The 15,058-nt window shown below is 47.6% G+C and overlaps 1 protein-coding gene across 1 annotated transcript in view; it reads left to right on the plus strand.

Annotated features, from left to right (window-relative positions):
* The window catches only part of KRI1 (KRI1 homolog), a 129,974-nt gene extending 115,264 nt beyond the window's left edge, over positions 1-14,710 (plus strand). Inside the window, exons 14-19 of the mRNA XM_086961880.1 lie at positions 6,533-6,648; positions 6,830-6,983; positions 7,433-7,563; positions 8,103-8,167; positions 12,765-12,860; positions 13,622-14,710. Coding sequence (XP_086818006.1) covers positions 6,533-6,648; positions 6,830-6,983; positions 7,433-7,563; positions 8,103-8,167; positions 12,765-12,860; positions 13,622-14,165 — 1,106 coding nt within the window. The 3' untranslated portion in view covers positions 14,166-14,710. The remainder of the gene's footprint in view (positions 1-6,532; positions 6,649-6,829; positions 6,984-7,432; positions 7,564-8,102; positions 8,168-12,764; positions 12,861-13,621) is intronic.
* The last annotated feature ends 348 nt before the right edge of the window (positions 14,711-15,058 follow it).

Consider the following 15,058-nt stretch of genomic DNA (forward strand, 5'->3'; position numbering starts at 1 on the left):
AAAACGGCGCAAGAGGGATTCTGGTCCCAGAAGTCAGACTGCTTCTAGTGGAGGGCGCAAGAAGAAGCGATCACCTGCTGAAGGGGCTGGATCTCAGCCCCCTTCTCCTAAGGGGTCACCGGGATCGGTGTACTCAGAGGTGTACACGCCATCTCGGCCTCGGTCGCCAACTCCTCCTCCTGTTCCTAAAGAGGATCCTCCACCCAACCCTCCACTTCCGTCAGGCGACCCACCACCACCACCACCAGTCCCTCCGCATGGGCCCGCCCCGCAGCCGAGGGTTCCTCCGCCGAGGTCCACTTCGCTGCCGTCTTTGCCTGTACCTCCTAAGGGGACCCCAAAACCGAAACCCCAAGAGGAGCCAAGGAAGTCCCCACCACGAAAACCGGTGGAGCGGCCATGGGCTGGCAGGTCTCGCTCTCGCTCTGGGAGACGGGAGAGATCGCGACACAGATCGTCCACGAGGTCGAGACACCGCCATAGGAGGCGCGAATCTCGCTCCCACACAAGGTCCTCTGGTACCAGAGACTATTCTCCTACCTTGTCGGAGTCCCCGGACACGAGGGTGTCCCCAATTGATGACCTGGTGGCGTTCCATGATGTCCTTTTAAGGGGCGCTGCGAAGTTAGGCATATCCTTGACGGTGCCTACTCCTAAAACTTCAGTCATTTTTGAGACATTGCATCAAAAACACCTGTCTCGTCCTCTCCTGCCTCTGGTGCCGGGCCTGGAGGAACCGGCTTTGGCCCTTTTTCTCACCCCTGCGGTGACGAAGGCGGCTCCATCGAGGCTGCTGAAGAAGTACCAGGCTCCCGACTCGGACCCGGCCTTTCTGAGGGCGGAACCCCCTCCAGACTCTGTAATTGTGACGGCGGCCCGCAAGCAACATGCCACCTCCCCGTCATCCACGGTTCCCCCGGATAAGGAGTCCAGATGGATGGATTCGGCAGGGAGGAAAGTGTGTGGAACATCGGCTACCTCCATGAAGGCTGCGAGTGCCACGGCGCTGTTGGGACGCTACGACCGCGCCCTCTGGGACTCCCTCCAGCAGTTTGCGGAGTTGTTGCCCCGCGAGAAGCGCGAGGACTTCCAGGAAGTGCTGAATGAAGGGATGCTGGTGGCTAACCAGATTATCAGCGCTGCAGCGGACTCTTCCTTGTTGGCAGCTCATGGGTTCTGCCATGGGGTTAATCAACGACGTCACGCCTGGCTACGTCTTACGTCCCTGAAACCGGACGCACAGCAGAGGGTGGCCAACCTACCATTCTCCGGCGAGACCCTCTTCGGGAAGCATGCGGACGATGAGATGGCCCGCATGAAGGCGGAGGCCTAAACGCTCACGGCTGTGGGCCTGGAGAAGCCTAAAGACACGAAGAAGTCGTACCGCCCGTTCCAACGGCGGTTCGGTGGGCAAGGCAGAGGACGTGGCCAGGCTTCGGAACAGTCTCAACAACAACAGTTCCGTAAGCCATTCCAGAAGCTCCAGAAGGGCAGAGGAGACCAGAAATCTGCTCCGGCGCCCAAGGGCCAGGCTGGGTCTAGGCCCTAGGAACCTACTCCCCCCGGATCTGTTACCCACTCCGGTAGGGGGAAGCATTCAATTTTTTCTGGCAGAGTGGAGAAAAATTACTCCGGACAAGTGGGTGCTGAATATTGTTTGCAATGGATACAGTCTTCGGTTCACCAGCCCTCCTCCAGCAATTCCACCGGTCAGCTCGCAGTGTCAGCTGCGCGAGCTTCAGGCGGAAGCTGATGTCCTGTTGAGGAAAAGGGTGATAGAAGACGTACCTCTGTCTCAGAGAGGAAGAGGTCTATACTCCCGGTTCTTCCTGGTTCGCAAGAAGGACAAGAACGAGTTCAGGCCCATTCTGGACTTGCGACAGGCAAACATGGATTCGCAGGGAAAAGTTTTGCATGCTGTCGTTGCATCAGATTTATCCTCAGTTGCAACAGGGAGACTGGCTATGTGCTATAGACCTACAGGATGCTTACTTCCATGTGCCCATTGCACACAAACACAGGAAGTTCCTGCGGTTCCAAGTCAGTGCCAATCATTATCAATACACAGTACTCCCATTTCGGACTGAAGTCTGCGCCGAGAACATTCTCGAAGTGCATGGCGGTGGTAGCAGCACACCTGAGGAAGAACAAGGTGTTCGTCTACCCGTACCTGGACGATTGGTTGATCAAGGCATCCTCCTTCTCGGAAGCGCGAGCACACTTCCAGAAGACGTGCGTTCCCTTGAACAAGCTGGGGCTGCACATCAACATGGCCAAGTCTGTCCCGACTCCGGTCCAATGCATACAGTACTTGGGAGCCTCCATCAATACGCTGTCAGCAAGCGTGTCTCCTTCGGAAGAGCGACAATTATCTCTCCTTCGGAAGGCTCAGGCTCTTATGACAACTCCATCTACAACAGTGAGGACGGTGTCTTCTCTACTGGGATCGATGGCCTCTTGTATCTTCCTGACGCCACACGCACGGCTGCACATGAGACCGCTGCAGGAGTGCTTGGAGGACCAGTGGGATCAGAGGAAAGGATCTTGGGACGACAAGATTCGACGGTCGCTGCATGCTCTTCAGTCTCTGAAGTGGTGGTGTTCAGCGGAGAATCTCCTCAGAGGGGTTCCCTTACACAAGGACATTCCCACGCAGACTGTCGTGACGGATGCTTCTCTCCTGGGATGGGGAGCGCATTCCGGGACTCTACAGATTCAAGGAACGTGGTCACCAATGGAGGCCACGTATCACATCAATTTCCTGGAACTCAGAGCTGTTCACTTGGCACTGAAGGCCTTTCTTCCGTCCTTGCAGACCAACTCTCTGCTTGTACAGACGGACAATACCACCACGATGTATTACCTCAACAAGCAGGGGGGCTCGAGATCACGCACTCTGTCACAGGAGGCGCAGGCGATCTGGCACTGGCTCCTAGCCAGAGGACTGACTATAACTGCTACCCATCTGCCAGGTGTGCAGAATGTTCAGGCAGACGCACTGAGCAGACTGGTTCAGGAAAACCACGAGTGGGTCATAAACGACGAAGTGCTAGGAGAAGTCTTCGCAAGGTGGAGAACTCCAGATGTAGATTTGTTCGCCACTGCCGAAAACAGCAAGTGCAGAGACTTCGCCTCCAGGTACTACCAGCAAGGGACGCTGGGGAATGCGTTATGGATCGACTGGACGAACAGCTTTCTGTACGCCTTTCCTCCCATTCCTCTGATTCCGGCGGTGCTCATCAAGCTGGCCCGGTCCAGGGCTCGTATGATACTCATTGCCCCGGAGTGGCCCAGGCAGTGGTGGTTCATGGACCTACTTCACCGGTCCCTCCTTCCTCACATTCGGTTGCCGTGCAGGCCGGACCTTCTCACGAAGTTCGGGGGACGGATGTTACACCCCAACCTCTTGTCTTTGAGTTTGGCGGCATGGCTCCTGAGATAGTGCAATATGGCCATCTGAATCTGCCTGAGGATTGCATGGACATACTGAAGGAGTCTAAGAGGCCTTCCACTCGAACTTCATATGCTTACAAGTGGAAGAGGTTTTGTATCTGGTGCCAGTCTAAGAACCATGACCCTACGACCTGTAAGGAAGATGTCATCCTTCCTTACCTTTTACATTTGGCGCAGTCTGGCCTTAATGTGCATTCCATTAAGGTTCATCTTGCTGCCTTGACTGCCTACAGGAAATGCCCTTCACAGACTTCCTTTTTCCAGATCCCTGTGATCAAAGATTTTCTGGAAGGATTGAAGAAAGTATTCCCTCCTGTCAGGCTTCCTTCGCCTTCATGGGAATTGAATGTGGTGCTGTCCAGATTGATGAAGGAGCCTTTTGAACCTATTCATAAGGCTTTGTTGCAGCACCTGTCCTGGAAGGTGGCGTTCCTCGTGGCCATTACATCGGCCCGCAGGGTGAGTGAAATTCAGGCGTTGTGTTGTACTGAACCTTATACTGTTTTATGCTGCTAAGGTTGTTATGCGCACTCACCCTAAATTTCTTCCCACGGTTATTTCTGATTTTCATGTCAACCAGACTATAACTTTGCCTACGTTTTTTCAGAACCCTTCGTCTCCAGCGGAAAGGTCTCTCCATTCCCTGGATGTTAGGAGGGTGTTGAAATTGTATCTGGATAAAACCAAAGATATTCGTAGGTCTGACCAGTTGTTTATTAATTATGGATCAGACAGGACGGGTCTTGCTACCTCTAAGCAGTCCATCTCTAGGTGGATTGTGTCCTGCATACAATTATGTTACCAAAAGGCTAATAAGACGTTAGGAGGTAAGCCTAAGGCTCATTCCACCAGGGGCAAAGCTGCCACGACGGCTTTGCTCCGTAACGTGCCGATTGCTGAAATCTGCAAGGCAGCCACTTGGAAGTCGGTTCATACCTTTGCTAAGCATTACTGCCTGGACACTGACGCCAGGGCAGACGCTCAGGTTGGGCAGGCTTCGCTGCGGAATTTGTTCGCACAGTAGTGGCGTTATTTTCTTCTCCACCGCCGCTTGGTGTGGGGATGGGCTTGCCATTCTATTCACTGGATTATGACTATACACAGAGATCCCCTACTACAGAAGGAGTAGTTTCTGTCCTGTAACTCCAGTTCTGTAGTAGGGGTATCTCTGTTATAGTCATAAGCGCCCGGCCTCCTCCCCGGTGGAGATATTTCGTCATGTACGGAATGCGACAGGTCTGGCGTGCTTCGCCTTCAAAAAGAACTGAAAGTAGAGGGACCTGCTATGCATTCTGGGATACTGGGAGAAGTTCAGGAAAGTTCTCTTAAAGGCACAGTATCCTATTTTAACCACATAATGGCAGCCTATGGGGCTTGTCTGTCCATGCCTTCCTCTCTATCATTCCAGTGTCTTTTACTGGGGGAGGCAAGTTTCTATATGGTAGAAACTGGGCAGGCTGTATTATGTGTGGTGTTATTTGGTGGAATTTCTAGTTGAAGTACTGGACAGTGTAGCCTGTGGATATAGGCTGCATTATTTGTATTTAAATTCTCTCTTAAGTGTCTTTGCAGTTTTCTGCATGTTTTGACAGCTTAAGAGATTATTTTTGATTGCCGGGGTCCACGCACATGGGCGGGACTATTCACTAGATTATGACTAACAGAGATACCCCTACTACAGAACTGGAGTTACAGGACAGAAACTACTTCTTTTCCCCATCGCTTGCTGTTCCCTCCCACACACATCTACTGGGCTACATGTACAGGTAGCTCTGCTAGGCCCTTTGGTGTCCACATGTTCCATTAGTTGTGCTGTGCCCTTTGGTGTGCACATGTTCCAGTAGCTGTGCCCTTTGGTGTCCACATGTTCCAGTAGCTGTGCTCTTTGGCAACCACATGTTCAGGTAGCTGTGCTATGCCCTTTGGTGTCCACATGTTCCAGTAGCTGTATTGTGACCTTTGGCAACCGCATGTTCCAGTAGCTGTGCAGTGCCCTTTGTTGTCCACATGTTCCAGTAGCTGTGCTGTGCCCTTTGGTGTCCACATGTTCCTGTAGTTGTGCTATGCTCTTTGGCAACCACATGTTCAGGTAGCTGTGCTGTGCCCTTTGGTGTCCACATGTTCTAGTAGCTGTGCCCTTTGGGTTTCCACATGTTCCAATAGCTGTGCTATGCCCTTTGGCAACCACATGTTCCGGAAGGTGAGCTTTGCTCTTTGGCGACTATTCTGTAGCCATCTGTGCCTAATCCCATCCCATCAAGCCCCACAAGCCACGTTCAACATTGTATTATATGAAGGTCGAGGAAGTCGGGCCCTTTTAGTTATGTTAATTTAACCAGAAAAAAAGATGTTATTATGCATCTGTATAAATGGGTCGTGCCATGGTATTTTTTTGGTGTCCATTGTTTTGACTAAAATGATTTCACCAAAAGCAGGTTGAAATATGAACATTATGATAAAATCCCTTTGAAGAGACTATTAGAAGAGTTGTTTCACTGTGTAATGTAATTGTTACATGCAATCTTGAGGCAATAAACATTGGTTTTCTCAGGTCAGTTTTGTTTACTGTTGTAATACACTCGAAACCCTTGCACTGTAATAATAAATGTGTGCATGTGTTATGAGGAGACTGAGCTTTCTCCTGAACAAATATTAAAGTCCTGCTAATTAGAAAAAGTTCAGTCACTTTGATTCCTCACGTGTAATACTTTGATGTAATTTACATTTGAGGAAAAGTGTGGTCACACACACAAAATATGCAGTTATAATAACAAAAGGGAAGCCAGTCACTATTTTTAAACTGCTTCCCTGTCATACAGCAAACATGTGCTGCAAGTATCTCTTTGAAAAACACATGGGAAATATGTTTGTGTCACAGCCTCCCTCCGTCAGTGCCATTCTCTTAACGGATGACTGACAAAGTTGGTTGAAATGTGAGCTGCGCAGTTTCTCGTGTGCTGAGTGCACTCTCTGGTAGGAGACTCTACCTGTAATTTGATCAGGTGCTAGTTAGACAAGATGCTGAACAGCTTATCAAATATGTTTCTCTTATTGTTTTGATGATTTTTTTTCTATCTAGATCAGTGGAACTGGGACACATGGACTGGCAGTAAGGAGGGTGACCAGGAGGGTGAGGAGGACACTGCATGGGATGATGACAGCTTCGAGCCGCATTGCGAGGATCCCACTTTCGTGGTACATATGGCAGTGATTAAACTCTGTGTTCTGCTTGTGAAGCTGTCCCTTCATGCACTTGTGATAGTCCTGTTGTACTTGTTTAGCCGCTTTTTCAAGGCTGCCAGCTGAGGTTGCCCTGGTGCACCGCTGCAACCATCTCTTCATCAAATGTTTCTTCATGCTGTGCTTTCTTTGGCAGATGGATGCAGACTATGATCCAAGTCAGCCTCTTCCGGCCACCTCAAAAAACAAGAGAAAGAAACTACGACAGGAAGGTCCTCTAATGGGAAAGAAGAAGCGCAAATCGCGGTTTGCAGAGGTGATCAGCACAGAAAAGCCAGTCTTTGATCCAAGTGAGTAAATGTTGCTGAGAGCTCCCTCCACTTAGTTCTTGTTTCTTCAGAGAGCAGCCTGCCTTGTGTTTCTGCCTCTGCAAAAGCATCCTGCACTGTGCCACCTGCTACTGCAGAGAACAACCTGCTCTCTACAGCTGCCAGTCTGCACTGCCCCAGTGCTACTGAGGGCAGTCTGCACTGGGATGACAGCAGCTTGCAGGAATCATCCATTACTGGTGTCCTGACAATGTATTTTTCATTACATTTTAATGTAGTTGACCGTTAATCATTATGTAATAAATTAATTTATCAGTGTATACTCCTAAATGTTTTTCTGTTGTCATGTACTGCCTGTGAGGGCTTTGAATTCACAGTTGCACCGTGTTAAAACAAACAACGAATCCTCTTTCTGCCTTCTGTATACTTGGGACTTCACATGGTTTGTGATTGGTCCTCTGTCTTTGCAGGCGATAAGACATTTGAGCAGTACTTCGATGAATATTACAAGCTGGACTACGAGGATATCATCGATGATCTGCCATGCCGCTTCAAGTACCGGCCGGTGGTGCCCTGTGACTTTGGCCTTTCGACAGAAGAGGTATCTGCCATGCAGTGAGCATTATGCAGTTCTTGCCTAGCTGCTTGTAGGCCCCTCATTCCTGACTTTTAACTATGCGCTCTACTGGTTTCACCACGACTGACCTGAAACGTTTCAACACCTCACCTCTATTCCCTTTGTTTTTTTATCCCTGTACCTTGTCTCACTCCCTTTATCTTTGACCTATAACCCTGAAAGTCTTCCCTCCCTCACCTAATCTGAGCGCTGGCTTCATCACCACTGAGCTGATCCCTGCTTCAAATACTGCTAAGCATAGCCAGCCTTCATTACCCATAGGCTTCCCTTTATCACGTTAGAACCTTTCCTCCATTTCCCTTGACCCGAGCTCTGCGTCCATCAACCCTGAGCTGAGCCTTGCCTCTACCCAATGCCAGTATCTTTGTGATTTCTCTACACGCCCTATAATGCCATGTCTTTCGCTCCTCCTCTATGCCTTGTAACACTGTAGTTCCTACATCGCTTTTTCCTCTCTTCTTAGATTCTTCATTCACTGTTATTTCCTGTTGCCTTTTCTCCAGATTCTAGCAGCGGAAGACCAAGAGCTCAACAGATGGTGCTCCCTGAGAAAGACCTGTATGTACAGGTAAGAGAAGGAAACTAGCAAGCAACGGATAAGTGGTGGTGTTCTTCCTAAATATTTTGAATCGAATATACAGGATTAGTCAAGACATCACTTTCAGTGGCAAACTAAGCATGCTGCAGTTGGTATCCAGTTAAGGCACACTTCAGCAAACAACTCATGGACACCTAGGTCCATACTCGCTATGAAGTAATGTATTAAACAATAACTACCTGTGCTAGGAATAGGAACATAGGGGAGCTGTAGGTTATAAGAAGACATTCCAAAGTCTCCTCAGTGGTACCAGTTCTTAATAGGCATGACTCCATTTTAGACTGTAGGCCCATTGGGCGTAGGCCATATCTTTCACACCTATAACGCATCATTTTGTAGCAAAGACTGAAATTCCTGCGGCACAAAGACAGTCTGTTGAAGCTTTTGTCCAGGGAGATTCTAGGTAGAGACTGCCTTGGTTTACCCAGCTATCAATATTCTATCCCTTATCACTCTGTCAAACTCGCTTGGGTTCTTTGGTCAATCCACTCTTTGCAACTTTTATAGCCCTTTTCTCCTATCGACAAAAGAATTACTGAAGCCAGGGAAGAAAAGCAGTCTCTAATCTTGTACATTCCTTCCCCCTTCCTTGCTGCCTAAGTATAGAAACTTGTTGTGGTTCAAAAAGCAAAGACAGTACTATACCCTGGCTGTTTCCAAAATATTTCTTCTCCAGTGCAGGCAAGCCCATTACATGTTTCATGATGCTTCCTTGAGAATGAATGGCCAGTTCCTTTGCATTCTGTATGAAGGTCTCGAGTGTCCTGGAAGCTGCTGCAGGTTCACTCCAGCCAATGAACGGATTAGTGGCTGCTCCTCCTAGCCATTTTGTCATTTAAGAAGTCTTTATTCGATTATTTCATCTTAAAAGACGTACATACAAAATATACATGATAAAATAACAAATTCACATAAAATCAGTTGTAACCGACATTCTTATAATGGGTACAAAACATTAATTCATTGTGGCGTTAAAAAAGTATTAAATCAATTATAACAGACATTCTTATAATGGGTACATAGCAATGATTAGTAATACAATATAAAAACCTGGAAGACCTAGATCTACAATTAAGTCACATTAAGATGTTCAAAGGCAAGCCTAGCACTGACTGTTTTTTAAATACCTAGTTCTAATCACCCACGCCCATCCAAGGAATTTAGCCACACCAGTGACAATAAGAGGGGTTAGGTCGGTTCTTAAGAGTCTGCTAGCCTCAATAGCTGAGCGAGTACCCAGGGATCTGCAAACTGGGCCAAGCCATTTGGACCTTGGAGCAGCATACAGTGGGCAAACAAACAAAGTGATCAACACTTTCGCTCAAAACTTGACAATGAGGACAACATTCAGACCCACTTGAACACCATTTGTTGGTAAATACCCTTAAAGGCTCCTCCTGGCATTTTCAGGAACTTCTGTCTTAAGTGCTGATCATGAAGGAGACTGTGCTGGACAGTTGCCTTCAATATGTTCTCTCTCTCTGACGGGATATGTGTCTCCATCACATTTGTTTCTTTCTACAGTGCTTGGATTGTCACTTACCTACCTGTTACTGACATTGAGAGGGCCTCTAGCCTACTGCCCACAGCTGTCACCTTAAACTAGAGTCCTCTCAACTTGTTGAGGATTTCCAGATAGGCCATCCAAGATCTTTCACCTCTGGAGAAGTTAAAGTGGCACCTGCTTCGCAGCAGTTGTGGAAAGCTTGGTCCCCAACGATGACTTGGGTAGAAATAGTCCTCCATCAGTGTTGTGGTCCTCGCCTTTATTCTTGACTGTCCCGCTTCTCCAGTGAGCCCACTTTCATGGTACTTGCTCATGTTCCTCTTTTGAAGGGAAGTTATCCAAATGTCTGCTCAGCACTGCTGTGTAATTCTCCTGCCAGATAGGCAGCTGTTTATGCCAGCTAGGTTCTGGCTTTCTGGTACACCTTCTGACTAGCTAAGGTTTATAGGATTGAAGGCCCTCCAAGGGGAAGATGGACAACACCCTCACTAGCATAATCTCACTTTCCCTCCCAAAACAAGCCCGCTGTGTCACGTCCTCGACGAGCCTTCATTTTGACCCCAACTTTCTCGATGGAATGTCTCTCATAATTGCCGAGGCTCCACTTTCGTAGACTGATGATAGGCACTGTCAGCTTAATTTCCACAACCAGGACAAAGGAACTGTGTTGCTGCCCGTGATCTGAACGAAGCACATCTCCAAGTTCCATGCTTCTTGCGTAAGTAGCAGCTCTTACTCCACAATCTACTTTCTCCTTCAATTGAGCAGCAGAAATTGACCGGAAATAGCTAACTGAGTGGTTGTCTGGGACAGTCCGGGACTACTGTCTGGAACACAGTCAGGGACTTGGGCAAGGATTGGCGACTGGGTAGAAAACATAAGCAGAGAGAGGAGTACAGGGCTGCCCAGGATCACACCGGAAGTCAGAGGAGAAAAGGGATCCAAAGTGGAAGCCTGCACAAGTGAACAAGATGGCTAAGACTCAGAAAGGATAAGCACTCAATAGGCGATCTAGCATTCAGAATAACTACACCCAGAACGGACGTGCAAGGCATGTATGTATACCACAACATTAACACATAAAGGGAATGTGGTGTAGAGCACTCAGGAGCTCCACACGGTAAGTCTGAAGCTCAGTACGTTCCAAACCCACAATTGCTGCTACAGATACTGACTGCAAATACACACATTTAGGATACGCATGCAAAGACAGGGTCTGTGTAGTTGATACCTATAGTGATGTTATAAATGTAACTGAAAGACAATAGTCACAGGAGACAAACATCACCTAGGTTGTCAGCGGTGCCCAGAATCCTGGTGATGAAACAGGACATGCAAGGCGGTAACAGCAAGGGCGTAGAACTAAACACAAGCGCAATAGACTAGGAGCAAGCAAGGAGGAGTGTTTAACCAGAAAGAAGGGAAACAAGGAAACACTTGGCAGAAAGCAATTAACAAACAACTAGGAAACTAGAAGCAAGACAGTAGAACAGGAAGACAGCAACTAAGGACTGAAGCAGAGGTAATGGGAATAAAAGCAGGAAGTGGGACAAAGGAAATACAATAGAGCAGATTTAATGCTTCATTAAATAGTACTAGTTTAGGAATCAAATAAACAGGGAATAGCTAAGGTTCAGGAGTCAAGGTAGGACTGAATACAGTGCTAATTCAGGAACAAGGAATGCTATAGCTCAGGAACAGGAATCTAGGAAACACTGAAGCAAGTGCTAGTTCAGGAACAAGGATATCTGTACATCAGGAATCACGAGAGCAGTGCAAGCAGTGCTAATCAGGAACAAGAAATAGCTGCAACACAGGAACAAGGAATGAGTACAGCGCAGGAATCATGCAAATTAGATGCTCCCAAAAAATGATATCAAAAGCTCAGGAAACAAGGTTTGGTCTCACCGGAACACAGCTACAATGACTAACCCTGGACTGAAGGGAGCTGCGGCTTAAAAGAGCTCACAGTAATCATGTGCATCAGGTATGAGCAGGCTAGCAGCAGCTAGCCACATGTGAACTGAATTCCTCCACCCATCCTTTGCCTGCAGTGGTGAAGACGTATCAGTGAGCAGGGGATTGTAGGTAACGGAGTTTCCAGCACCAGCAGACTGGCTTCCACAAAACCCAACATGGACTAGGACTGGATGTCCATTCCCAAATAGTGTCCAAATGGCTGGAAGTCAGGATATGCATGCAGGGAAGTGTCTGGAAGCTTATTAGACAACTGGAAAGTGACACTACGTGGCCCCCTGGTGGTGGGTACGAGAGCACAGCGAGAAAATCGTGACAGTGGTGGTGGTTTGAAGAACGGTGCAATATTTGGGTATGGTTATGAATAAGTCCCTATTAAGCCACCGTGGTTTCCAATCTCGGGCAGTGCAATTCCCAAGGTGGGCTTGGTGGTGCATGAATGTCTGGAACAGAGTGAGATGCTGCCCTCTGGGGACGTTAAGAGGGCAGGCTTCTATCCCTTCCCTGCTCCTTTTCTCTATTATATATAATTTACTACAGGGAATTTTCCCACTCCTTTTATTGTTCAGGGCAGGCCGCACAGCAGTGGAGGTGAGCCGTGAACTGGAAGCAAAGATGGGATTGGCTTTGCAGCCCGGCTCCTAGGTGCTGCTTCCCTTTCCCGCTGCCCAATGTTTGGCCCTGTCCTGATGCCCCTTCCAATTTCACTACAGGTTTTATTTTTCTTTATAAGGTGTAGGAGTCAGCTGATGGCAGGGAGGGTATGTTGGGGAGTGGGTGGTAGTCTTCCACCTAAGTCTGTTCTTTTTTTTCTTTTCTTTTCTTTTTTTTAAATCCTCTTTTACATGGGTGGGTGCACTCTGTGCTTCTTTCTACACTCTGGGTGTTTTTTTTTTCTTGGGGTACCCCCGCTCCCCTACTTTTACTCTGCTTTGCCATTTTTGAAATACATTCCTTATAACATCACTGCCAGTGTATATTCCAGTGGTGTGGGGGAGCTGGAGCAGCGATTGGCAATGAGACTGTGCACTTGTTAACATCCTCAAAACAAAGTATTAACTGTCATCAATTGCTGTACTGTAGATCTGAGAATGAGGAAAAGCACGAGCAGAAAATCTACACAATGAAGGCTCAGAATCCGCGGAAGAAGCAGCTAATCTTGAAGTCACTATGTCAAAAGTGAGTTTTAAATGCCTTGGGCTTGTGCATCGGCTCTGGAGGGCAGTGTGCAAATTTGGAGCTGGGGGTAATAAGGTGCTGTGCGGAAAAAAGTGTTGAAGGTGCAGGAGGGAGGGAAGAGTGGGTGGGAAATGTGCTGAGAAGTGCACGGAAAATTGGGGCTTAAAAGGAAAAGTGGTACTTGGCAGTGGGAAAGGTGTTGTGCAGCATTCTCAACTGGTCCAGCACTGGGATGTATGCATAGCTCTGCCAATCCAACTGCTTCTTGATCTGCAGCAGAGTGTGCTATTTCGGCATTAGAATTCACAAAGAATCCTTCCAGTACATCTCAGGACTTGCATGCTGACCCGGAAGACTTGCACGCAAACCCAGCCATTTATAGAACTGGAGGTGAACTCAACCATGGCATGCACCTCAGTCTTCCCCCTCAGCATTCCCTTCTGAATAGTGGGACATCCACAAAGTGCTGTAAAGTCAGCTCATACCCAACCCTCGCCCAGTGGCAGGATAGTAGGCTTGCGTATCACAGCCTGTGCATCTCACTTGTCATCCATTTCCTCTAATTCCAGCACTGAGACCCACACACAGCTCTGCCACATGCCCTCTGGGTTCAGCCCTCTTTCAGGTCGAGGCTTCCCCAGTTGTTATGACTCTGCAGTGAATGGGAGTGAACTAAGTGCATGGATGTCTTCCTTTCCAGAGACTAAACAGTTTATTGCAAAACTCTCCTCTGATAAATCTTTTTTTATCTCTTTTGTTAGAAATGAGGAGAGTCTGGGAATGCAACCATTAATGAAGACCGAGACAGGCAAAAAACAAAATGATAAGATGACGAAACCGGAGGAACGTGAGGAAGACCTGAGCACAAGTGAATTACAAATTGAGAAGTTGGCCACTTCAGAATCTGAAGAAGATGGCTCATTCCTCATTCCCAAAGTTACACGAGAACAAAAAAAGCAAAAGATCCCCTCACATGTCGGTACTGGAATGGGCGAGAGCAGCAAGACTACGCTACAGCTCCAGAACAGCTGTGCAAAGGAGGGAGGTCTGCCTCACCTCTCCCCAGCGGTCAAGAAAAAGAAGCCCAAGAGGAGCCTACAAGGACAGCTTTTGAGCTCCAAGGTAAAGCTTGGTGGCCGGGAGTTCAGTGGACAGCGACTGCGAGCTTACGGGCTTAATCCCAAGCGACTGCGATACAAGCAGATTTTACGAGAGAAAAAGAAAAAACAAGAGATACAGGGACAGTCTAAAAGGAGTACTCTGGAGAGGAAACAAGAGTCTCAGCCCAAGAAAAAGAAAGACTGAGGTGCAGATAAGAGGTCGAAGTTCAAGAAGTAAGACTGCTGTAAGATGGAGTTTGGTCCCAAAAGCAAGGCGGACAGGTGGGATAAAGACTGATCTGAAGAGATAGTATACATGGCTTAAAAGGCAGAGAAACTCGCCCAGAGAGGAGGCAAAAAACCCAGCTCACGAAAAAAAGATGGATGTGAAGAGAAATGTAATCTGAGGGAGCTGAGGTGGCCATTATGTGTAAAGCTTAGATGACTGATTTGTAAACCAAGGTGTTCGTGTGGTATCAAACTTTTTATTTTTTTTAAACCTGAGTGCAAACTGGTTTGAGATGCTGCCATCATGCTTACAACTAGCAACATCTGGGAAGTTTGTGAAGTCTCCTTGCAGCTTCTTTTTGCCTGTAAGGATGTCCGTTCCAGTAAAACAAACACAATTCTTTCTCTTACTTTTCAAATTTGTTTTAAATTATGAAATGTATGCATGTGCCAGGGATTAAGGGAGCACTCGTTTTATTCCCTACGTGGGCTACATTTTTATAAAAACCTTTGTCAAAGTTATTTGGGCTATGTGATCTGTCAGATTGCAGTCATATTAATTGTTGCTTGTGGTGTCGGGATTGTGAGAAATGCTTCCCACCCAACTCTGTGCTAATGTCTGTGTACTGGAGGAGACTGAAGCTCAGAAGATTTTTAGATACTTAAAAACACAGCCCCAATACTGATGAACTGTATGTTCTTTAATCTAATGTGACTTAGCTTATTGCATATCCTACCCTTGGATTGCTTTCAAAAGACTAGTAAATCCACAGATTTTGTTTGGAGAGGTTTACTCTCATGTGGGAAACTGGCGGGAAAAAAGATACAAATACCTTAAGTGTTTTCAGGTCTCGCACCTAGCGTTGCAGT

Source organism: Lissotriton vulgaris, chromosome 1_1 (genome assembly GCF_964263255.1).
Source record: "Lissotriton vulgaris chromosome 1_1, aLisVul1.2, whole genome shotgun sequence".
In the NCBI taxonomy this organism is placed as follows: Eukaryota; Metazoa; Chordata; class Amphibia; order Caudata; family Salamandridae; genus Lissotriton; species Lissotriton vulgaris.